At 40.0% G+C, this 26,747-nt stretch overlaps 1 protein-coding gene across 2 annotated transcripts in view; it reads left to right on the top strand.

Moving 5' to 3' along the window:
* rbfox1 (RNA binding fox-1 homolog 1) overlaps positions 1–26,747 on the top strand; it is a 77,698-nt gene that overhangs the window by 40,090 nt on the left and 10,861 nt on the right. For both annotated transcript variants that reach the window (XM_041956313.1, XM_041956312.1), the window contains exons 9-10: positions 9,188–9,227; positions 17,591–17,655. In XM_041956313.1, the coding sequence (XP_041812247.1) occupies positions 9,188–9,227; positions 17,591–17,655 (105 nt within the window). The remainder of the gene's footprint in view (positions 1–9,187; positions 9,228–17,590; positions 17,656–26,747) is intronic.

Genomic DNA, 26,747 nt, shown 5'->3' with positions numbered 1-26,747 from the left:
CGTCACTGCTTACATCACCAAATGCATCGATGATGTAACAGTAACAAAGACCATCATTGTCCGGGCCAATCAAAAGCCATGGCTGACAGGAGAGGTCCACAGGCTGCTGAAGGCCCGTAACACGACCTTTAGAGAAGGAGACGAGGAGGGCCTGAGGACAGCCAGAGCCAACCTGTCACGCGGCATCAGAGAGGCCAAGAAGGTGTACTCCAGGAGGATAGCTCATCGCTTCAGCGACAGCAGGGATAGAGCCTGTGGCGAGGGATACAGACCATCATGGACTACAAACCCCCACCGCAGACCTGTGACAGCTCCACCTCCCTGCTAAATGAGCTAAATTACTTCTTTGCTCGCTTCGAAGCACACAACAGCACACCTGCACAAAAATCCCCATCCCCTCCCGGCGAACAGGTGCTGTCGCTGTCCCCTGACAGTGTGAGGAGGACACTCAGCAGGATCAACGCTCGCAAAGCTTCTGGTCCTGACAACATTCCTGGTCGCGTGCTGAGGGACTGTGCCGGAGAGCTCACGGATGTCTTCACAGACATCTTCAACATCTCGCTGAGCCAAGCTGTTGTCCCCACATGCTTCAAAACCACCACCATCATCCCTGTCCCGAAGAAGTCGTCGCCCTCCTGTTTCAACGACTACCGTCCGGTAGCACTCACCCCCATCCTCATGAAGTGCTTTGAACGGCTAGTGTTGAAATACATCAAGACTGTCCTCCCACCCTCCCTGGACCCCTTCCAGTTTGCTTATCGGCCCAACCGCTCGACCGATGATGCCATCTCCACTGCCCTCCACTCAGCCCTCACACATCTGGACAAAAAAGACTCTTACGTCAGAATGCTGTTCATAGACTTCAGCTCAGCATTCAACACAGTCATCCCACAACAGCTCATCACAAAACTGGACCAGCTGGGATTAAACACCTCTATGTGCAACTGGCTGCTGGACTTCCTGACTGGGAGACCTCAGGCAGTTCGGGTCGGCAGAAACACATCCAGCACCACCACATTGAACACGGGGGCCCCCCAAGGATGTGTGCTGAGCCCCCTCCTCTTCACTCTGCTGACCCATGACTGCACACTGTCCCACAGCTCCAACCTCCTCGTCAAGTTCGCCGATGACACAACTGTGGTGGGTCTCATCAGCAATGACGAAGAGGCGGACTACAGGAGCGAGGTGAGCCGCCTGGCCTTGTGGTGTGAACACAACAATCTCTCTCTGAATGTGGAGAAGACGAAGGAGATTGTTGTGGACTTCAGGAGAAGACGCCCCCAGTATGACCACCTTACCATCAATGGTGCTACGGTGGAGAGGGTAAGCAGCACCAAATTCCTGGGTGTGCATGTCACTGAGGACTTCTCCTGGATCACCAACACCACATCGCTGGCCAAGAAAGCGAACCAGCGCCCCTACTTCCTCCGCAAACTGAGGAAAGCTAGAGCCCCAGCCCCCATCATGCACACCTTCTACAGAGGCACCATCGAGAGCATCCTGACCAGCAGCATCACCGTGTGGTATGGCGCCTGCTCCACGTCCTGCAGGAAGAACCTCCAGCGCATCGTGAGAGCAGCCGAGAAGATCGTCGGTGCTTCTCTCCCTTCTCTCCACGACCTCTACACCTCCCGCCTCACTCGCAAAGCCCTCTGCATTGCGAGAGACCCCACCCACCTGTCACACAGTCTCTTCAGCCTGCTGCCATCAGGGAGGAGACTGCAGAGCCTGCGGGCCAAGACCAGCAGACTGCGGGACAGCTTCGTCCACCAGGCTGTCAGGATGCTGAACTCTCTCCCCGCCCTCCCCCTCCTCCACACAAACACTCAACCTGGACTATAACTCCCTGCTGCCCCCCCCCCCAATACACACACACACACACACACACACTCCCTGGCTGGACTCTGAAATGCACCCCGTTTCCTGATGATACTGGCAAAAGGGGGCATATATAGGGTGACTAGTATCAGTCCACCTTGTGGAACTCTGTGACTAACTTTAGCATGCATTGATCTGATAAGTAGAACTAAGCAAGTAGAGACAAGTTTGACAATTTCTGTCTGTGCTATGGTGCAGTCTAAATCCTGACTGAAAATTTTTCAAAGCAACTATAGTTATGTATCTTACTTTCCTCTATTCACAATGAGTCATAGGCTACCCTGGCATTGTGGACGGCCTTCCCATATGTTTCAAGACAGTCTTCCCAGACTAAACAAAAGTCTTCCATATTGTTTTGCAGTGTTTCCTGGGGGTTTGGGGGTTTACCACTGAGCTAATCTCCTTTGTTTCACTGTCTTCTTTCTTTGAGGGCAATCAAGTCGAGTGTCACACACAGTGAATCTGCAGGACAATAGACAAGATGATCAGTTTGAGAAGGACTAAATCTAGCCCAGGAGTCCTCTGTTACATTGAGACAAGGAATTGAATTAAAAGCTGAACTTCCTTGAATTTAGCTACAGCACCATCAGTTAGACATCTAGTGTAAGACTGTTGCCAAAAGGTGTGTCGTCCAGTAATAACAATTCAAAAGTTGTTAAATGATGGTCCAATAAAAGAGGATTCTCGATAATATTGTTCCAAATGTAAATGTTCAATTTCAATGCCATGTCCAAACAACTTGCTGTACTAAGGCCATCATTATCAATGTCAACATGAATATTAAATCACCTTCAAAAATTACTTTATCTGGTTTAAGGACTAAACTTATTAAAGCATCAGATAAAAATTCTGAATATGGAGTACAATGTGGCGCACTATAACAAAAAAAAACAAAAACAAAACAAAACAAAAAAAAACTGGCTGTAGTGCTTTCAAGGTTTGGTGTGAAAGACTAGGAACAAGGTTTTCACATTAATCATAGAGTTTAGGGTTGATTAATATGCTTGAGTCACAAATGGCTGGAACCCAATATTCCATTAATGAGTATAATCTGATATTAAACCATTTACTAATGCAGCATTAGAAGAAAGAGATCTGGTGCTGTATTTATAAAGAGTCCGAGTGCAGAGACTTGGTCTCAGTGGCTAAATTTGAGTAAATTCTTACAATTTTGACATTTTCTAAGAATTTCCCCTTAAAGTTAAGACTGTATCGGGGTAAAATTAGACGTTTTTCACAAAGCATCTTAGACCATAAGAGTTTCTTGAGCAAAGGAGAAAATGGTGGAAAGAGAAAGAAGTAGGAGAAATATTTTCGAAATGCTGAATGATAGTGAGTTAATGAAATGCTACAGATTAGATCGTGCAGGGATGTTTGTGGTCGATCCCATTCGAGATTCGCTCACATCTTCCATCCGACGCATTAACATTGCAGATCATTGCCAGAAATGAAAGTGATCACAACAAGAACATATTTGGCAGCTGGAAAAATGCAGCAGTGATGACTTGCATCTGACAGGTCTTCAATCAGCAAATAGATCACACAAACGGTTACAGCACTTTCACCGCCTCATGTCGTGGTGCAGTTCATCTCATCTCCACTGGATGTCCGCACCTTGCAGGCTCCCAAAAGGGCATTCATGGACATAGCGGGCTTCTCCAGTGTGGTTGGTGTTATTGATGGGAGAGTTATGTTTATGGTAGAGTTATGTCTATTAACGCAGCTACTTATAAAGGCTGTCCAACAATCACAGAAACGGATGAAAGCTGAGCCATTTTTCCCCATTAATGGGCCTATGAAATAGATCATGTATGAACATTACCAGCAAGGTAACATACATAAAAAAATAAATACAACTATCAGCATGTGAACAGATTACTGTGTAAGTAGGCCTGTGTTTTCAAACATTTTTTAGCCAACTTTTAAAGTATGGCTTACAATATATTCAAAATAAATGTTTATTACATAAAATAATATCCATAATTATTTGTCTATTATTATTATTATTATTATTATTATTATTATTATTATTATTATTATTATTATTATTATTATTTGTAAAATTATGTCTTATTTCACTGTCTGTTATTTCACTGTCCATTATCATTAAGAATGTTATGTCTTTTTATCAACCAATCACACCTTTTAAAATGATGTGTCATGCCTAGCAACAGGGTCAACCATGCCTCCTCACTAAGGTAAAAGTTTAAGTCCCTTCCTGTTACTCTTAGAGTTTTCCTAAATCAAAAGAAGAGAGTACTCTCAGATGTTTGTGAATACGACCCTTGATGTTTAAGAGCCCACATTTAATTCTCCTATCTTTTTAATTCAGTTTTTATGTATAAGTCATCTTCTTTTATTGAACTAATTTACGTGGTCTCGAGACCAGGGTTGTCATGTTTTTGGCTCACTAGAAAACCTCTGTCCAAATGTGATGCAGCCATCTCTCTTAATGAGACCAAGGTTTCCCCAAAACATCTGCCAATTATGTACAAAAATCACATCACTTGCTGGACACCACCAACAAGTTACAAGCTGCAGCAATCTTTCCCCAACACCCACATGTGCTTTGTGTTTAGTTTTTCCAAGAGAAACAACATAGACAATCTTAGACAAACAAGTTTTGCTTGCTTGCTTGTTTACTTCATTACATTTAAAATAAAAGTGCACTAATAAAACAAGTTGCACTATTAAGAAAGAATTATAAATTGAAAACATAAATAGCATTGTGTATAATTTCACGCAGAATGAGATCTGAGTTGATTTTGCATTTCCATTTACAAAAATCCACAAATAAATGTTTTTTCTCTATTTTTCCCCCCATTCTCTCTTATTGGACAGGCAAATCAATGGTGCAAGAGTTCTGTTCCTGGAGAAATATCGCCAGCCAAACGTTTGCCACATTGTGACAGGGATTTGTTGTTAGTTGTCATTGTTGTGTAATGTGTGTTGTGTTTCATTCAGTTGTGTCACCTCAGTGAGCGAGCTGGCTAACTAGCTTATTCTCTATGGACATAACAATATTTTTCATGGGGAGTCCAACTCCATCCATAGCCACCGTCGACACAGTGGATCCACCATCTGCTGATGCTGCTGTTCACTGGCAGCACAGGAGAGAAAGAGAAAGTGAGGAAAATAAAGAAGGAGAGAATAAGAAATGAGATGAGATGTGAAGGGAGACAAGACACGAAAATGTGTTGAGAAGAAAGGAGTGATAACAGAGATGGAGAGGTATGCAGAGGTGCCAAGAGCAGATGTACTGCAAGAGAATAAGATAGGCATTCAATCTTTTTTTCATTTTAAGTTAAGTTAAGAGTGGAGCTGTGTGTGAGAGACCAGAGAGTGATCAGGAGAAGATCAAATCATGATATATGCTCATGTTGCTCATCCTACTTTGATATTCTCAAAATAAATTTAATATAATTTGAGTAAATGTTCTTCAGTTCCATTCTTCTGCAGACCATATTTACATTGCTGGGGAGCCCTGATTTGCAATGAGAGCAACTCAGATTATTATGGCATGGATTCAAATGTAGCAGATTCGTCAGTTTGTTATTCTGCAGGGCTATACGTTTGTTTTTTCACACATAACACGTTTTATTCTTGTGCTACAAAAAAAACAAGAATAGCACAAGAATAAAACGTTGTTGACCACCTCTAAAAACAGCCACAAATAGTGCAGTTCATCAACTAAACAGGCATTTGACAATGCTGCATACAGGGCACCATCCAAACCTTAACATCAAATGTTTTCAGATAAACATTGTCTTTATGTCCAAAACATCCAAATGTTACGCTTCAAATGAGCAGTAGAAATCTCAGTAAATTCCACTCAACATGCAAACAATATCATATTCCTATTGATCATACAGTATCTATCTATGAAGTGTTTTTGTTTCAGTCATTGGTGCACAATATAAAACTATAGGTGATATGAAATGTCGTGGGAAGAACTAGTTAGAACTTTTACGATGACTATCTAAGTAAGATATGGCTTTTTTGCATGAAACCCTGTGGTTTTAATTTCACCAAGTATTCTGTATCATTTAAACATGTCTGGCATTTGTAACAAAACTAACTGCTTGAAAATTGTTAGAAAATTCAGTTATTTTATTTTATTTAATTTTATTTGTGGCCGTTTGTATTAGATGTATGGACTCTGTTTAGTCGATGACAAAGTTTTTAAACGCACGATTGACTACAACTACCAAGTAGAATAGTGATGCCATCGTCTCACCTCACACAAACACGTGGCTCTGGCTACGTCTATATCTTCATTTAAAAATGGCGTTTTAAAACAAATCTCCAATCCAGATGAGTGTTACATCATTTAACATCGTTTCAGTCTTTGCCTCACACACATATTGCGATGTTCTGTGGTTATTTCATTCATAGCACGTACTTGTACCACGTACGTACAAGCCCTGATTCTGAGATCTCCACTGCAGCACAGTATAAGAACGATTAGAATGATGTTTTCATCAAATTCCTATTCGACCTATGTTATTTACCTTAACAACAGCAACATCAGACAGGTTGCCTCTTTCAGGTTGCAGGAGTGAAAATTATTCATCCTCGACATTTTGTTGTGTTCTGGTTTCAGACTGATTAAGTTGGAGAGCGATTAGATTCAAAATAAGATCTACAGGATGATTTTTTTCTGGACAGCTACCATGTTTTTCCCAAATGACGCATAGGTTTTTAGGCATTCTATCATCCCAAATGGCTTGAAAACATAGCAGCCAAAAATGAGGAAAAAAATCTCCCTGAGGATCATGTCCCCAGACCCCCCAAGGTTTGGGCTGTGCCACGAATGTTTACAGTGTCTGGCTTTGCCTCTGCTCTAAAGACTTTCAGATGGATGAATGAATGGTGCCTTCACCCACTAATAACACTGTCACTGTGAGCATCTCTAGCAGCACAGAAACCATCTCATAGCATTATGAATACAGGTGTTTGGGTAAACTCTTGGACATGGTATTGACAAAGAGATATGTGCTGCAGATTGTACTTTCATTAATGCTTCTGCACCGCTTAATTGCCCTGGTGGCAGTCAGAGGGTGAATTATTAATGTGCACCGTGATGTATTTTTATTAAAACTGTCTCGAGTGGCAATGAGCCGACTGAATAAATCCTGCGACACAGCCAGGAAGCTGAGTTTGCTTTGTGTCATGTTTCTTCATGTCTGTAAATGGGCCTGACATATGTGCAAATAGCTTTGCTGCAGTTTGCTGCACAGAATATGTCTTAATGAGTCAAACGGCTCTCTGGGCTACCTTGACATTGACAAGTTAGTGATTAACAGAGGTAGCACGAATCGTGCGAAATCAGCCTGTTGGCGAGTGAAATTTTGAAGCTTGGACTCTGAGGAGCTCTTCATGTTAAACAGAGCTCCATCATAATGCAGTGCTGAGAGCAGCAACCTGCTCATTTTATTGGAAGCTCAAGAACGAGCGCTGTCTCTCTCTCACACACACACTAACATGCACACAGTGCACAGAGAGGGAGGGTTTGAATCTCAGCACTAATGCACTAATGCTCGAACAGTGCTTTCACATCAGTGGACGGGGGATTCCTCTGCAGATCAGCACACAAGTGGAGAAACACACACAGAAGTGAAATTGTGATCAGATGTCTTTGTCGTGCATTGTTTCAGCAGCTTCATGGCCAGCAGTCAGTGTTCAGCTGAGGGACCGTGGGTGTTTAAAATGCTCTCAGCTAACTGCTGATTTTTTGAAACTTTTTTTTTTTAACTTTGGCTTTTCAGATGAAGGTCAGTTGACTTGTTGATGGTTTGGCTCATGAATACAGTTGTTTATCTCTTCTGTGGCTCTAGAGGTGGAGAAGCTTTGTCAAATCAATAGAATAACAGTGCCGGTGTGTGATGTGATGTTCTCAACGTTGTCACAGTTTGGGCTTGGAGACTGAACATTATATACTTTAAAACAGAAACGTTAACGGTTACAAAGGTTCTATCAAGTTGCATCACAGGAAGTGAAGATGTAGGTCCAGTGTTTTTTGGAGTTTGGCCCATACCACTTAATCTGTAATAAGTCCACACACAGCCATAGATCTCTGTCTGAGTTTGTCCATATGCCTCTAGACATTATAGCAGCTATTATATAACACACTGAGTGCTACGTAAACAGTTTTGGCTATGAGTGTGTTTTTCTTTTTTCATAACATATTTATGAATATGTGATGCACATAAAAAAATTTAAATATAAGACTAATACAAGACTGTTTCTGCTGCCAAAGCAGAGAGGAGAGAGGAGGAGAAAAGTAGTTAATGCCTGATGAGGTCTATGTGATTATTTGTTCTAAAACCAGAGCGGAAATGGAAAGCCTGGAACATCAACATGACTCTAGTGACATACAGTGTCAGCAGTCATGTTGGGTTATTCAAGACTTTATCTTCAACTGAGTACTTATGTCCATGTCAGGATCCTCGAGGAATGTTCATGTCTGCTGTTGGATCTTTGTTTGATCTGATGCTCTGAAGCAGGTTCGCTGTGCAGGTTAAGTTACTATGGCGATCTACGAGCCGTCCTCATGATGCCAGAAAACCTGGGATAAGTAGCAGAGACCCCAGCTAAGCTGCTCATGTCAACAAAAACACTGTCGTCCCAGTTACAAATTAAATGTGCTGGACCCTCCTGTCTCCTGAAAGCCTGACCTCCATAATTCACCTTCACAAACCCAAAAACACAAGTTCAAACTCTGCCGACTCTGCATTCAGACACAAATGCTCCCTGCCCTCTAGAATCCTCAAAATATGAAAAATTACACATTTTGAGGAACAAATAAATAAACTAAATTCATTGTTAATTGAAATCCAGATGTTTTTGTTGTTGAGTTATTAAAATAAGATAAATACAAACAGGATTTTGTTGCCTACTTTTCCCCAGTGGCTTGCATTTGGTCATCATACCAGAAAAATCCTTGAATATTTTTTTAGAAACAGATCTCAGTTTAAATCTAGAGCTGTTGATTGAGCTTCCAGCTGTATTATAATTGTAAACATGCAAACACATTCAGTGAGAGAGTGTGTTTGGACCTTCCCAGCCTCCTTACCAGCCATTAGAGAGCAGGGGGGGTGCCTGCTGTATTTTTTCCCCTTTGCCTCTGGCACTCTTGCGTCTTTTTTTTTTTTTTTTTTTTTTTGCTTAGGTGGGGGTGGTTGGATTGTGGAGATGGGGGTTGGTTGATAGCTAGCCCAGTGCTTGCATGTCAACATGCACTAATATGGATGTTTTTGTTTTATTGTGTGTTTGTTTGTCTGTTTGTTTGTGTTTGCATCCTCTGCAGTGTTGTTTACCAGGATGGATTTTATGGTGCAGATATTTATGTAAGTATTATTTACTGGTATGACATCGCATGCTACACCGCCATCTCCGTGGTTTCTGCCCTGTTGCTACGCACATGCAAGCCCCCAACCCTCCATACCCATTCATGGCTTCACATTCAGCTGGGGGAGCAGATAGCTGGTCACGTTACAGCCTGCAGTTCAGATTATGGCCCCATTGAAGAGGCTATAGGCTACAAACATCAACAGACAGTGTGAGCAAGGCACAGGCTACACTCTAACCAAGCAAACAAAACTGGTGCAATAACACATACTGCAATCACCAGCACAGGGGTGAGAACATGAACATGATGAGATTTTAAAAGAGGGAAAATTACTTCTGTTGGAAGCTAATTATGAGTGTCATGATTTCATTTAGTTTCATTTCTTGATTCAAAAACTTGAAAGAGGCACTATTTTCAGGCTCTTGCTCCAATGTGCTGTTTGCCAAACCATGCCGTTAGTCTACTGAACTGAAATATGAAATATACATTGCAGTGAAGCTGGTCTTGATCCATTTTTAGGTCACTGTCTGGCTGAACACATGCAGAAGAGTGTGCTGGTAAAAGCATTCTTGATATTTGAAAGTGTTGACTGCAAAAAGGTCAAAACATAATACAAGCTCCTGTAATGAAATGATGTCAATCATAAGTACAGCAGTGTAGCTCTTAGACTGCCGAGCATCCTGGTAACATCTCCTCACACAGAGAAAAAAGAGGAAGGATAACTCAATAGTAATTTCATAAACAGATGAACAAAATCAAACACTGCATCAACACAAGGTCAGCTCACTTGCTTTACTTGACAGAATTATAATTCTCTGCCTTCATTCTGAATGCCAGAGGCACAGTCTGGAGCCTGGACTGTGTAGTTTACCAGCCCCTACACAGTTTATCAATCAGTGTGTGCGGTTTAATAAACTGTGTACACTGTGTATTAATCTGTGTGTTTAGAAACTGTGTGATTGTGTGACTGTAATAAATAAAAAAAAATAAAAAAACATATACTAAACTGAACATGGGCTATTCATGAACACGGATTACCACTTATTGTTTGACCTCCTAGAATTTTTTGCTGGTTATCATATAATTTATTAATTATATAATATGTACTAATGAATTTATTTGGCACATTTAAAAATGTAAAAAGGTTAAATGTATAAATATGTGTTAAAAGAAACAGATGAAATAGATCATTTATTCTTTTCTATACTTTCATGCTCTTGGAAAGGGAAAATAAAAGTTAACTATATAGATTCATTTTTGTTAACTAGAGTCATGAGCATGTTCTAATATCTTCATTCTCAAGGTCAGTACAACATTATTGTATCTGTATATTGACGTCTCTATAGCCACATTTTTGCTACTTGCTTTTCATTGTGATGAATGTATTCATTTTCACAGCATTACATCTCTCATAAAAATACAAAAAGCCAATAAGGTACATGCATGTGAGACAAGCAATTTAGTATCAATGTTTTCTTGTTGCAACAGACACAAAATTATAGATTACAAAAAAAAATCTGCTGACCAAAACACCACCGTCATTCTACTGGAGTCCTGCCAGGATGTGTCATGAAACAGAAATAAGCCCAAACTGACAAAAATACATTTCTGCTGAGCTTGCACTGAGCTCACTTTGTTAAACACACTTATCATGTTGTCTGTAATAGACAACAGTCTTAGTGCTGATGTTCTAACCGATGCTGAGTGGACGATAGAAGGAAGGAAGAAATGAGAAATCTCAACATGGTTTAAAAATAGAACAGCATTGGTGCTTAAAAACATGCAGAAATACAGGTTTAGTCCTTTTACCACAAATACAAAAAAGATTCATGCACTAATAGTTACTGCAATGGTCAACAATAGAAACAGAAGCACACACACATGATGGAGACTTCAGGGAGATACAGACTAATGATGCACTCTGTGTTTGTGTGTGTGTGTGTGTAGGTGCTTCGATAGCTCCCATAACATTCGACCTCCTTGCTTGATTGCCATGCTGCAGTCAGAACATTTAATATTCATCAGCAAAGGGATCCAGAGCCCTGATGCTGTGTTTATGTTTATTGGAAAAGCAGTACTTTAGAAGTAAGTCCAGACAAAAATTCACATAGCAGATTTGATTTGATGGAGAAAAGAGCTCAGACATACCAGAGAGGTTCACTCTATTGGAAAATGTGGATAAAAAATAGAAATACCATAAATTCTTTACTAGTGACCATGGCTGTTATTTGAAAGGGGCCGACATTGCAGACTGGCCTTTATTTCTAATTCCTGTTCCCTGGCAAAGGCAGACTTAAAGCGTCCTCATCCATGAATCATGCAAGATCACTTTTAAGCGACTGTCAGTGAAGCACAACTTCCTGCACACATGTTTGCAGGAAATGTTAAGATTTGTTCATGGTAGCTTCACAGCGATTGAAAAAAAAAGCAAAGTATGAGTCACTGAAGAAGAAGAAGTAGTGAATGAAAGCCACTGTGTTGAGCCAGGCTGGCGTGGTCCTGGTTGGTAGCAGGGCTGACCACTCCCTCAAACCCAAGCTGTGTCCTGGCTCTACACATGCATCTGTGCTCGAGACTCGAGAGAAAGCTCTGTTTTTAAAAGCCTGTCAGTACCTTTGGAGCCTCCGGCTGAGTCTCTGTGATTCTGAGCGTAGCTGCACTTCTGTTCATACATTCAGACTCCAGCTTCCTCCCTCTCTCGTTCTACTCACACAACCATATCAGTGCTTTGTTAAACTGGCAGTAGAAAAGCTTTTGGCTTTAACTTATCCTTATGAAGTTAGTGTTGATTCCACAATGTAATGACTACAGATTAATGACAGCACTGGTGTTTCGACTGGTTCCCTATAAGCCTTGCTTTCACTATGCAGTTCTGTATTCCACCTTGTCCAGTGTCCTGGGAGGATGAACGCTTGATTTAATGCACAGAGGAGGTGCGCAGCGATCGATCCAGTCAGGCTGACTTGTCCGGATGAAAACCAATGGACAGAAAACATCTCCATCTTTTTGGGTTTTTTTTTTTTTCATTCTCATTTTAAAAACAACTCAGTTCACTTTTCTCAACACATACGAAAAAGCTTTTATCTGCTCTCATGTCTCCATTATAGACTAAATGAATGAATGAAGTCATGCATTTTTTTCTCCTCCCCCCTCCACCCTGACACCAACCCCTGCTATAATTACTTGCTTGCATGTAGCAGTACGCAAACTATGTTTTTACTAAATGTAATATTATAAAATTAGGACAATTTCACTTTTCTTCTTCTTCTTCTTCTTCTTCTTCTTTGCTTCTGTCTTTCTCATTTCCAAAGTGGTGTGGATTGTTTCTTCCAGATATTTGAAAACAAACGCAGTGTAACCTGTAGTGAGCTGTTAGTTTAGAGCTGCAGACTACAGGCTCTTATTGTGTTTTCTGCAAACCAGCTTGAATGCTCCCAATTTTATGGATCAGCTCAGCACAGGGATCCCCACACCTGTACTTTGACATGGCTTTGGTATCTTACTGATGGAACTGGTTTTACATTTCAATTTCAATTTAACCTGGCCATTTGTGGAAACAGGTCTTAGTTTATTGGTGGTAGCTAAAAGTCTCAGCCCAGCCATTATTTGAATTAATGCATTTATTTGAGATTTTGCATCTGTATTTAGTTGCGAGAAGGCAGTGGCACAGTGTAGCAGAGTGTAAGCCTGCAGTCTCGTTGCGGAAAACATTGAAAGTGAGTGAGGATGGATGGACAGAAAGGAAGGGGAGTCCTGCTGGGCCTTACTTTCCTTCAGTAAATCAGCAAATGTGATGGATTGGAACATTCCCTATGTGAGATTATGTGTGAGTGGCTAGACCTTGACAATATGCACACACACACACACACACACACACACATACATGCCTGCACACGGAGCCATTAGTCACTCAGTCAGGAGTGACAGTCCACAGTGGATGGTGACTAACACAGGCCAACCTGTTCATCTTCCTGCCACGACCCATCGTCACACGCACTAAGTATCACTTACTCGCCTCCACAGTTTATAGTGGTAATAATACATTGCTCATGTCAGGAGAGACACACTGTCTCAGTCATAGAGCGTGGAAGGGTGGAAGGTGAAATGATGTGAGAGGTGCTGGAGTTGTCACTGAGCCCGGAGGAGAGAAAAATGGCTTTTGTTTAATGATAAATTAAAGCAGCGGTTTTCAGCCATCCGACAGTCAACTGGATTTCATGAATAAAAACAGAAAGACGAGCAAGCTCGAATGTGTTTATATAGTACAAAAAACAAAGTGTATTCTTAAAATGTTACAGACAGAGCTTAGCCCCCCTTAGCCCAGGTCAAGACAAACAAGCAGTCAAGTTCAAGTCCTTTATTTGAATTTTTTATAGAAATGTAAGCAATGCTTTATAGGATTTCTCACTTTCAAATAAGCTTTATAACAATTCAAAGCAAATGGTTCGGTTGGCCTTTGTGCAGAGTCTGATCAGTTATTTGCAGTTCCAGAGAAACATGTTTTGCATGTCGCCGTCTACTTTTAATTGTAGCTAAATGTAGTTGTGCATCTTTCCCTCCTGATCGTGGCTTGTGATTGGCTGCTGCTGATTGTATCTGAGGTCAGGAAAATGAGCAGCTAGTTTCTGTAACACATCAGTCTTCATTTTTCACAATATCAACTCGATCCAAATCAAATGTTCATGACTCAAGTCTGACTGAAGTCACAATCATGTGACGTGTTTCCAGATTTCTGATTCAAACTGACAGGACATGCCAGTGATTAGTAAAAGCCTAACTCTAGGTGTATAACTAATATTTCCAATTGGAATGTGACTAGTAAAGTAAATGGACCGCCATGGTGACCCATGGGTATCAGGCTCTGATGACTCTGATTGGAATGACTCTGGTTTAACTTGAGACTTTTCTGCATGTCATTCCCCATCTCTCTCTTTTCCCATCTGCCTCCAGTGTCTACACTCCAACTCTAAAGGTTTAAAAACACTTACAGATGAAACAAATGTGGCCTAAATACGAATGATGGGACCTGACACAGAGCTAAATCCTTTCGTGGGTCTTTTATTGCTTGTCTGCACTCAATGAGGAACAGCTTTCATTTTGTAAATTTGTGGTTAGAATCACAGTGATAACAGAGCTTTCTCTACTTTTCCTGTAGGTAATATCAACACTTATCTCCAAATCATTCACGATAGTGCTGATAAACACTGGTACAGGTATGCCACTCAGGGTACAACAGTACATGAACAACTCCAGTATACAAGCAAATAACTCAACCTCATGAACTCCAGAGACATTCTACAGACACCAGCAGTAACTCATTCTCTAAATAAAGAAAAGAGAAAAATACACACAAATAAACATATCTGCTAAACCACTCAACTTATATGGCTGTCTTACAGTAAAATACATTAGATCACCAGGAAATGTACTTGTCTTACATGAGCTCCCGACACACAGCGTGCAGCTAACTCAACATATCTCCCCTCGAAATAAGGCAGAAGCATGCAGAATGGCCGTGGTTTAATGAAACAGTCCGCATACATTAAGATACGATTCGATCAGTTTACTTTATCACCACTCACGCTGCCTCGCTGTTCAGTGTTGCCCTCAGCGTGGTGGCGGTATCACACACCTCACTCGTTTTACCAATCCACAAAAGTCAGCAAGAATACGAAATCATCAACCTTGGTCTGTTGGTTTAATTATATCTCTTCTGCTGACACAGGTAACCAGCTTTGTATCTTATTGACGTTTATAGGGATATTTTTCCTGCACAAAGGGAAAAACAGCCCCCTCAGCAGTCATTAGTTTCTCACGGGACCCTACGCTCTTGCGTGTTTGACCCTTGAGCTGCTCTTAAATTGAGAGCGTTACCTCTAAGTAACAGCTATTGCAGGGAAAATTCCGCAACGAAACCATGTAAATACCGAAGCACAGCAAAAACAATCTTTACCCCTCGTTCCCCCGGCAACACAAAGACAACCTTTACTACATTTTCCCAACATCTTTGGTGAATGGTTGTCTTTGACGTCTGATGTATCTGATGTATCCATCTTTCTGCACTGGCTTGTGTTTCCATTATTTGTAGTGTGTTTCTGTATGCACACATATGCTGCATGTTTGTAATGCTTTATTCATTTACTTGCTTTTGTCCGGTTGCAGCATGCCAGTAGTGTGGCTAAAATGCAAACATGTGTCCTCTGGATTGAAACACATGGGACTGCTAAAGGCTTGTGTTGCTCTGATCTCTTGCATTGAAGCCACATCAACAGCTGCTGCTGGAAACAATGGTGTGAGAGTAGAAGCAGTAAAGACGAATAAAACAGTGAGCTAAAAGGAGCTAAAAGAGAGAAAGAGTTGATGCTAACCTGTCTTACACCTTTCACATTACAGATAATCATTTGATCTGTTGTCCATAGAAACATCAGTTATTGACTAGTGCAGCTTTAATGTTTGCTGCTTGTCTCTATAATGATAGTGTAGGCCACCAGGCTTGTGTTGTATGTTTATTTATTTATTTGTGTGTATGCTGTAATTTGGATGAACATAGAACTGCTGTGTGTGATTATTGCTGGTGGCATGTTGTGTGTGTGTGTGTGTGTGTGTGTGTGTGTGTGTGTGTGAGTTGGTGTTTTAATTAGTACTTGTGACGTGTAGAGGAGGGAACTGATCTGGCAGGTCTGTATATTAGATGGCACTGACGCTGACACTAAACAACACTGTCATGCAGTATGCAGCACGATGTCAGCACTACAGTGTGACATAGTGCTGACAAACACTATTACAGCTAGTTTCCCACATACACTCACAGAAGAAGAAGGCTTACAAAGAATACTTCATTATTAATAACATAAATACAAATTCACTCAAAAATAAAACAGGCAAGACATAATTCATTTCCATTTGACTCTCAAAAGCATACACAGTTGAACAGGTGATCAGGAAATACAACTGCTAACAAATAAAAAAAAAATGTGGAAACAAAAGATCTTTCACAAAGGATTTCCTCCAAACATATTTAGAACAGCAAATTCATTCATTGACCTCAATCTGAATTTGATTGTGATTTGGGTTCAGTGAAAATCAAATTCAACACAACTGTGCAACGTGATTATGACATTCAATAAAAACCAAGATTTTATAAAAACACTACCACTAATAATAAAACAAAGCCCAGAAATATGCAGTCCTGTATATCATGCTGTCCCCCTTTTCAAATAAATTCTGATTTTCAAAACCATACTTTTCAACTTTTCAATATGACTTAATCTTAACCAATCCCATGGCTACTGTGCGTGGGGACAATGAAAAAGTAAACCGAGACTGGAACTGATCTGCTTTGTGTGGGCACGGCGAGTCAAACAGCAGTTGCAGTGAACTGCAGTGGAAGCCTGTGGGGCTGTCACCTTTTCCAGCAGCTGATTTCACTGCCAACCACAACCACAGTTTGTCTCCAGCTGTCCATTCACCTGCAGCAGCACAAAAACATAGTGCCACTGTCAGAGAGCTGGATCTGATAGACTCACCAGATGTACAAAGGTTGGATTCAGCTATTGTATTGCATTGAATTAGATTAAACCAAGGCTTTTATTTTGTCATTTAGTCTGCTGGATTGTTGCTGATTGTTTTCTGTGCTTTAGTCATGCTGGCTCATACCCCTCTGCAATAGTTTTACACACACTGACACATGTTACTGATCATATTTTTTTAAGCACAAGTCCTGTTACTGCTGCCCAAATCACCCTACTTTATTTTCTCCTTATCAGATTGTCTTACAGATCAGTGAGTTCAGCAGCTCAACAGTGAGGCACAGGTTCATTTATGGAAATCAGGGAAGCTAATTGGTTTCTTTCACCTGGGCTGTAGCTGCTACCGAGAGCAAGTCATGTCCTCAATACGTTTGCAGGGAATTTGGGGGCTTGAACAATTCGAGTTACGTTGTAGAATTTAAAAAAGTACACTTAGTTGGTGTCTTAAAGGCAGAAGTTAATTACGTTTAGGTCCACAAAATTGCTAAATAAATAAATGATTCAATGTTTCTTCATCAGAATGCTTTTTTGTCAGTGTTAAGAGGGCTTTGAAACAGCTTATAGGCTTTGAGAAATACAACCAACTGAAAATAGACTTCAAGCTTTGAATTTGATTCCTTGCTACAACCCTGATTTTGGAAAAAAAAAAAAAAAAAAAAGGATCCCCAGATTTTTATAGCGCTACAGAGTTTTATTTGCTGGTGTGTCTCTCTCATTGTGTTTGTATTTGGCATTAAGTACAATAGAAAACTGTTAGTGAGGAATAATCATAATGTTGAATTCACAGTCTTTACTCGTGTGTGTATTCTGGTGTGTGTGTGTGTGTTTCCAGGGTGGTTACGCTGCCTACAGATATGCCCAGCCTACTGCTGCCACAGCAGCTGCATACAGTGACAGGTAAGATATAAGCAGTCACTGATACATTATGAGATTTATTATTATTATGTTTTATGTTCAAGACAGGATATAATGACCTGCAGGCAGTAAAGTAATCAAGTGTCATTTAACCAAGGCTGCACTGCCTTTATTTACACAGCAGTGACTCTTTTACTGCATTCACAAGGACAATCAGCGGCAGAGCAAACTGTCTGTGCGTTAAAACTGAAGGTCCTTTATGACTCATCTATGCCCCTTTATATTTTATCTCCAAGATGTAAGGAAATGAGGTTACAGTTCATCCGCCACTATTGAATTCAGTCAACTACCTCTCTGAGCTACAGCAAAATTTAGTTAAACAGCTAGTTGACTGACTTGTAATCAGAGTAGTGCGAACCATCAAACAAAACTCCAGTCTTCAGACAAGTTCCTCTTTTTCATGTTAACCAAGTCAGTAACGCTTTCTATGGAGACCACATGTACAGTACATTACAAGGCCATAGTGAATTGTTATGCATTCATAATACTTTATGACTACACTCATAAACACATAAAGGTTTCTGATGCACTAAATCAACATTAATGAAACGCTATAGATGTGACTTACACTGAACTATAGCTTCAAGTGTCTTGTGATTGCTCTTGACTTGTTATAAGTAAGAGGTTGACTGATGGGACTTGGATTACGTTTTGACTACCAAAACTCTCCTATACACACCTCAGCAATTTTCTTGTATCACTGTCTGTGTCCTGTGCTGTTGTGTTTATATTTTATTGTTGATTTTTGTGTATAGTAGAGCTTCATTTAAGCCATGGCTATAAATGATGTGGTATGTGGCATTGGTGCATGTCATATGCAGAAGAGATGATACCTGACACATGCACAGTACTGTCTGGTTTCTTTCTTCTTCCCTCTTGTCACATACGTGTTGCACTCTTGTTGTCTCTCATTCTCTCTGCTACCTGAGACTTCTCCACTTCTCTGTGTTTTCTGTTCTGCTTTGGTCGCATTTCCTGCCTCCCCTCCCCTGCAGCTGTCCTTCAGACCTGCAGGCTCCAGCTTCACCAAAGCTAACATTCTTCCTCTCAGTCTTCCTCCGACCTTGAGTTGATTTGACGCAAATATCACACATGCTTTGCTTTGCTTTTTATCTTTTTTATTATTGTTGGTGGTGGGGGTGGCTACACAAGTAACCTTTGCACCAAGTTCTTAAGCTAAGCCTCACTGTTGCCGTCCTTAACTACAGTATACTTGTGCATTAATGGATAATTGCAAACATCTGTGTTCACTTGCTAATAGTTCATTCATATCCTCCAGTCAGTCATAATCCAGAATTTCCAGTAGCCATGGTGTAATAATCCTTTTGAAAATAAACATTATTAGACAGGTAACATACAAAATAAACTAAACAAACAGGACAACAAGTTTGTTGTGTTTGTTTGGCATATTCAAACAGGAACAGATCAGTAATATGGGGATATATTAAATTATACTGTCGGTAAAAGATATGTAGAAGAATGTGGCCTGGCTCCAGCCCAGAATTAGATTCACACTAGACAAATGGAGACTGGAGTGGCTTACCATCGCAGAACAGCAAATAATGTTTGTTCTTTTCTTCACTTCCTTCATTTTCTTACCTCCAGGCTCAAAACGCATGGAGACAATGGAGTTGAATCACTGAATCAATACCTTCCTGAGAAAGGCTCAACAAAAACATAACATGAGAAGCCTCACCGAGTTTATCACAGGGCTATACCTTGGATTGCACCGCCGGTTCTAGTTGTTAAAGTCTCTTGAGACTCCCTTCCCATAAGACTTCACCATCTAAATGATAGAAAATACAACATAGAGTCATAGATCCGGTTAATTAGAGAAAATCTGCTCCACAAACATTGGGAAAGGGCTTGGAGTTGAAATAGTGGTTTCTAGGGCTGAAATGATATCTGAGGGTGTTTTATCTCCCATATGCCCCTCACCATTTTATTAATAATAGATATATTCATAACACAATGAATAATTTGTGTTAAATTAGTAAGCACTGGCGTGTAATTTCGGTTTATAATTGCATGGAACTTGCAGATGTCTGTCCTTTTTGATTCATTATTCATCTTCTGCCTCACTTTCCCCAAATTCATTTTTTTTTTTTTTGTGAGCTTGGTTTGAATTAACAATGCTGCATGGCAGAACTAGCAGGCATCCTCTTATAGAGAGGGCCTTGGCCTCAGACAATAGAGCAGCTAATATTTTAGTAGACAAAGTAGGTACAATTACATTGTTGATTATTGTACTGTATGTACGACTAACATTATAATCTAATGAAAATAATATATTTTGTTGGCTGTGCATATATGTAGAGACATATGGATTAAGTAATTCACAATCATTTATAAGCTTACATTTCATTACCACGACTTTATATGAAATTGTTCATTGTGCAAGAGACAACCCTCATTCCAAAAGTGTTGGGGCATACAAACAAATTGTGTTTACAGTCAATTGGTTTATGAAATGTTCCCAAGCTCATGCAGTAATATCCTATACCAGGTATCCTCAACTAGATTTGTCTAAGGGTCTGAATTTTTCTAAGCAGACACAGTGGAGGCTGGATACACACACACACACGCACACACACACACACACACACACACAAGCCTAATTAGCCTATTATTTTTTCTTACAAAATGAATGTTGTTTTTTAGCCTATATCAGTGAGAACAGACTCGTAAAAACACCTAGGAAATCCATAGTAACTAGATACTTGACAAGAAAATGCTCTCAGTTCTCCGCCAAGGAAGCAGTTCACTGAGGAGTCAATTAAACCAATTCCCTTCTTTTTCTTTTTCTGGGCTGAGAAGTTTCGGTTGTTATGATGAGTCACAAAGGGCTGCCAACTCTCACACATTGACCGGGAGACTCATGCAGCCTACTTTTCACACACTCTCATGCCACACATCCATTTTCTCATGCATGAAAAGACAAATTTATAATGACACGAAAAGGTGACACTGACAGCACACGGACGGACGAGAGTCAGCGGCTCTGCTGGCAGCAGCCTCTCCCTCTCCTCCGCGCTGTGGTCAGGCAGGCAGGAGTAAGAGTGAGCGCCTTTCAATTTAGTGTGGAGTCAGATTTGGTATCCATGAAATCGGTTCGTTTTGAAAACCCATCACAGGGGTCAGGGTCATAATAATCATGTTAAGTAATAATCACGGTCAATCACAAATAAATATGGTCGGATTAGCATGCTCGCCAACCTCCAGACATCATAGACTAAATCAGGAGACCAAATCTAACCAGGGTACATGAGGATGGTCTCAATTAATTATATTCAGGATCTTGTATTGCAATACTAACTGGACAAAATATTATTGGAAATAACAAGAACGTTTTAGAGTGAGGAGGCCCATAACCATAGTAACTCTCATTCACCCCTGTGTTGCCGGCATCAAATTCAGAATAAGTATACATTTACAAAAATCAATGAAGTTGATGAGATGAAACATTAAAAGAAAACAAGTATAATATTCTAATTATCAGTCTAATTGTGGCGGAAAGGTGACAGTTTGACAGTGAATGTTTGTTTGTTGAGTCTTGGGACACTCAACTTGAAAGTGGGACACCGTATCTGTGTCTGCTGGTTGCATAAATAAGCAGTTGCTTGGGAACACATTCACCAATTATTTTATGATTTTGTGACAATATATCAGATGTTGTGTTCAGTGGCCAAATAATCAATTAATGGAGTTTTAAACACACCGTCAGTAAAGGCTTACAACAGGACTGTTTGGATGTTTCACCTCCGTCTGGTGTGAGTGTGGTGTGCATTAAGGGCTTGCTTGTGTACCTGTGTAACCTTGATGTGCCCATCTGTGCAGGGCCACACAGGCACCATATGGGTCATGTTCATGCTACAAGGGTCACAGATGGGAAGCACCAACAGCTGCTTTCATGAGGCCTGACCAGACCCAGTCTGGCTCATGTGGCATGCAAACCAATACAAATGCAAAGCAGTCACTCATGCAGATATGCTCATCCAAGCACATTATGAGCATCCACAAACTACTACGAACATGCACATAGACAGACTTTTTGGTCCTTTACCAGAGCAGGACCTCATTCAGAATCCAGGAATTAAGTACTACCCTCATGTCGACACTTTTTGTAATAAGGCCATTTATTTGATCATGATAACTTAACGTGCCTTTATAATGACGGCCCCTGCCATCCCAGTGTCTGGACCTCAAAAATATACACAACATGTACTCAAGCTTTGTGAAACAAAATGTACATTTCCTGATCATAGTTGTCAAGTCTCAGTTCTAAACACACGCCAACACATTCACAGATCACCTTGAACACTGCCATTTGAAACTGGTGTTGACAGTGTTGTGAATCTTATCTTTGGACAGCGCCTGGTCAGTCCAGATATTTAACACTCCTTGTGGAGAGCATAAATTCGGATAGAGGAAGAGAGACGGAGACATGAAATACACCGAGAAGCTGTGTGACCCTGTTCATTTTGCCTTGACTCCATTGGCTTATCCCAAGAAGATGAGAGCTTTTTCTGTGATGTTATTCTGTTTCCCTTCAACAGAATATTTTAACATTTCATGAAATACACTTTAGATACACATATAGTTAGAATAAGATTACTTAATATGCTTGCTGGCAGTTATGCAAAAGGAGAGCCAAACACATAATCTTTTCAGTGCCATTACAAAGCTTCCCAGACAGCAAGTCATACCTAGGGCCCCACCATAACCATACCTGGAAACTGACTACCCCAATTGGGATAAAGTACAGGGGACCCAGGGCCCCTGAACATGTGGTACTAATGCCCACCAGCATGAGGACATGCTCCAGTGCTCATGGCCCAAACCACCAGCTGTAGGCCAAATAGCAATTGCTAATAACGCTTTTGATTACAGCTGTAATTACTCCAGAGTTACAGTGTAATCTTTTGTACTAATGGTGTACCAGTACAGTGTAATAATAAGTATACGTAGGTGCTGGGGGAAAAGACGTGAAGTTATCGTATAGGGGGCCAAAAATTCGAGATTTTATAAAGAACTTATACTGTAGTTATTTTGTAACTACTGGGTACCTATTTTATTATTACAGGGTATGTCTGACTTTTCAGGGAAGATGACTTCTGCATCACTAATAAATTTAATATGATTTTATTTCAAAATTACCTCATTAGAAACAAACAGGGAACATTCATTACTTAATTCGTAATTTTAGAGTACTTAACTGTCACACAGGGGCATTTGGTTTATGTACATATAGTCCAGTAAAAATGAGCCTAAAATGCCGATACAAGGCATCCCCAAAGTAAAATGTGCTGTTCTTGAACCATCTGGGATACATGCATGGTTTTGGTCTCTTTTAAAATGTAACACTCAGAACTTTTACCCCCAGTAGTCAGAATGATTCAACGTGCTACTGGCATTAAGTAATACAAGTTTGAACACTGATTAGAAGGGTTTTTTTTCACTCCAACCAAATGCTTGCAGATGACAATATCTGGGACTTACTACCTGGAAAACACAGTCCCTAGTCCAAGTTCAATAAAAGCTGATAAGAATACCACAGAAACTAAATATTTTCATGTTTTTTTCTAATGGTGTATTTAGGCGTTCTCAAAAAAAGTTCAATATATGTTTATACTGCATAAATATCTATATCTATATTCATAAAGTCCAAAAATTGTGCCATCTATATGCACATTTAAGGTATTTATATCTACATTATGGCTATATATCTTTGTATTGAGTCCATTTACTATATCATGTGAAATTGTGCCTAGTATCTCTATTATCACTGAAATCCTTTGTTTGAGGTGCCAGAGCTGTAAATAACCAGCTGAAGTGGAATATTTCCATCTTCAGAATTTCATTGGCTTTTCGAAGCTTCAGTCCTCTTCAAAATCGCCTGTGGATGGCTTGATCTGCACACATGAGAAGCGAGGGAGGACTTTTGTATAACTCAGACTGTTATAGGCCTGTCTGAATGCTCAGCTTCATCTTCACCAGATCTTGATTGGTCAAGTTTGGTGTCATTTGAAACCTGAGACTTTCCGGAAGTTGTAACACAGAAAATTCAGAAGACAAGTGGAAGATGAGCACATTGCCTGCTAATTGTGCCTCATGTTGTGATTGTATCTTGAAGTGGTTTGCGTCAATCAATTCACAGAAATCTAATGTTTCCAACAGAATGAGTATAAATGTGAGCTTAGCGTTTCTTTCAGTTGATGGGAGGAACAATGAACAAGAAGTAATATTCAGTTGGCCCACGGGTGGGCCATCAGAAAGTTAAAGCATTTTTAATAAACAATCACACACAATGATTACAGATTACATAAAAAAATATGAAATATCATTTGCATACATGCACAAGTGTTGACAGTGCAAATAATAATAACAGAAGTTGTTTTAGTATCATAAATAGCAAATATAGCCAAAAGAAAACAGAACAACAAGCAAGCAAAAGCACAATATGTACAAAGTAGAATTAAAAGCAAGTAAATGTTATAAAATCAATGATAATAAAAATATACTTAAACTGAAGTTATGTTAAAAAAAAAATTCTTTATATACTGTAAATCTGAAATAAATATATAATTTCCTTTTTTGATGTATATAAATAAAACTCACGAAAACTATGTTTTTGGCTTGTCTTTCCACTGTTCCAACAATCAGTCAAAATAAATCCTTAATTTGTTATGTTAGATGGGAAAATCTTCTGGCTCTATACACAGCGTGTTAAGGGCAAACAAAAAAAAAACAAAAAAAACATGTTTAGTGGATGTACATTGTCGGTGTGCAAACCTCTGGAGGGACTATATTGCAGCCTGGTTCGTGGCTGCTGGCTGCAGCACTCTCCTTCAGTAGTGGACCAATTTCAAAATTGTTGTCCCCATTTGTCACTTACACACAAAAACATGGAAAATGGGGTCAATTTTGAAAAGGTGGATCTGTGAACACAAAATCCAGTTTATCTTTGCAGTATAGCATGATGATCTCTCATATATATTCTCACATATTATGTTATGTTATGTTTTGTAAAGCTTACTTGTTACATGTGCTCCCTCCTACCAGTGTGTTTGTATCCAAAATGACTGTGTGAAGTGGTGATGAAGTAGCATTGGATAAAAGTGACAAGATAATTACACAAGCTAGCTAAAATTACACCTGTGTTACAGCAACATATGATTACATCGAAAGACAAGCAATGTCTAGGGTGGGTGAATTATGTCCACTAATGGCAATTGGAGCGGCAAAGCCATAAAAAAGTGTCCAGTAAATTTGCTGGTGAGGTGAACGACAGCTGGCACAGTCTTTAGAGGCCAGTAGATAACAATACACTGTCCGTAGGTTCTTTGTTCTAAGGTAAACACAGATGCACCCCGTAGTGCTTTCAGGTACCCAAAAATTATAAAGGAATAATGTATTCTATAAGGTATTCCATAACTTCACATCCTATTCCACAGTACCCAATACATATATGTGTCTGCACCGGCATACTGTTAGTACAAAAGATTACACCGTAACTCCAGCCTTGACCTTGTTCTGCCGCTGAATGAAGGTGGATCAGGATAAGGGATTAAGATAAATCTGCACAACTCTTCCTCACTTTAATGGAAGTTTTCTTGGGTTTTTTCTTCAAGGCATGCTTCTTAAACAGCAGAGAAACCTTAGATGTAATGAACAAATGAGTACCAAAAAACAAAAACTACTGGCACGTCCTCACAGACCATGTGTTCTGGTCTTGCATGTCATCATTGCAGGACAACCTTTTCATGCTGAAATAGGCTTCGTTAGTCACCTATAAATTCACAGTTAACCAAGCAAAATGCCTTAATGATTGTGGTCTTCAAGCACATTTCTAGCCATGCATGGTGGGAATGTAAGATGTTGATGTTGGAATTTAGCACCACTGTGGCAAAGAGGTGTTGATGTGACTCCAGCGTTGTAAATAATGCAGAGACATGAGGAGACTTCTCATCTTTCTCTAAGAGATTTCAACTTGTCTAAAGGGGAAATTTCTTGAAAATAATGAACTGTTTATTATTCCATCAAATGACAAAGGAAACTGTTGTAGGTGATTAGAATGTAGTTTCTTTCGATTATTGAGGATAATATTATAACTGTACATTTTTGGAAATATTCCTTTCTTCCATTAATATTCACTCTATCAAAAACCTTGTGCATTTGACCAAGCTCCCAACCATTTTGTGGAGCTGTTGAAAATGTTGTTTCCATGTTTATCTTTTCACCCCAGGGTCATTTTAAAAATGCATTTCACTCAAATTGCATTTGAATTTGTGTTGTAGTTGCAGCTTACCGCACACTCTCTCACATGCACACTGTCACACACACATGCACTGATGATGGGTTAGGGCTCTGCGCGGTGAGATAAGATAGGTCAAATGCAGTGCTGGGCTGAGTGTGGGTGTTGAGGGGGCTGCATGGTGAATAGCAATGTCCAAAACTAATCGGGATTAACTTCTAATCGCCTCAACCACTGGGCTGCTATGCAAATCAGCTCACTTATGGGCACAGGCCCTGGCCCCTGATTGGCCCTTATCATAAGTGGGCTAGGACATGGAGGGGAGGAAGAGGAGATGGACTGGTTGGCCACAGCATGGTCGCTTACTGCTGCGGCCATGCTGCTGTCTAGTCTCTTATAAAAATAGAAAACTCTCTTCTCTATTCTCTCTGAAGCTTTGTGGTTTGTTGTTCTTTCTCTGTATTATGAGAACTTATGCGTCTTTCTTGCTTGATTCCCTTTGACTTTTTCCTTGATTTTTCAGTAAGATAGATTATTAAATTGAATGGGTTTGTATACAGGACTTGGATACAAAATGACAAATAAAATGTTGGTCCACCCAACGCTCTGGTCCGCACATCTCCATACTACTGCCCAAATTGCCATTTTTTATTGTTTTTGTTTATTTTTTGTTAATTTTTTTGTAACAATGTTCCTTAGAGAATGATCTGTAATTATTTAAATGATCCCCTTTTCTTTATTCCTGTGCCACTATTGGGCCAAAGAGTTTACATGCACACAGAGGAAATATCATGATTTTAATGATGAATGTTCCTTCAGG

This window comes from Chelmon rostratus, chromosome 17, assembly GCF_017976325.1.
Source record: "Chelmon rostratus isolate fCheRos1 chromosome 17, fCheRos1.pri, whole genome shotgun sequence".
Classification (NCBI taxonomy): Eukaryota; Metazoa; Chordata; class Actinopteri; order Chaetodontiformes; family Chaetodontidae; genus Chelmon; species Chelmon rostratus.
This window is presented reverse-complemented; position numbering and strand designations above follow the sequence as displayed.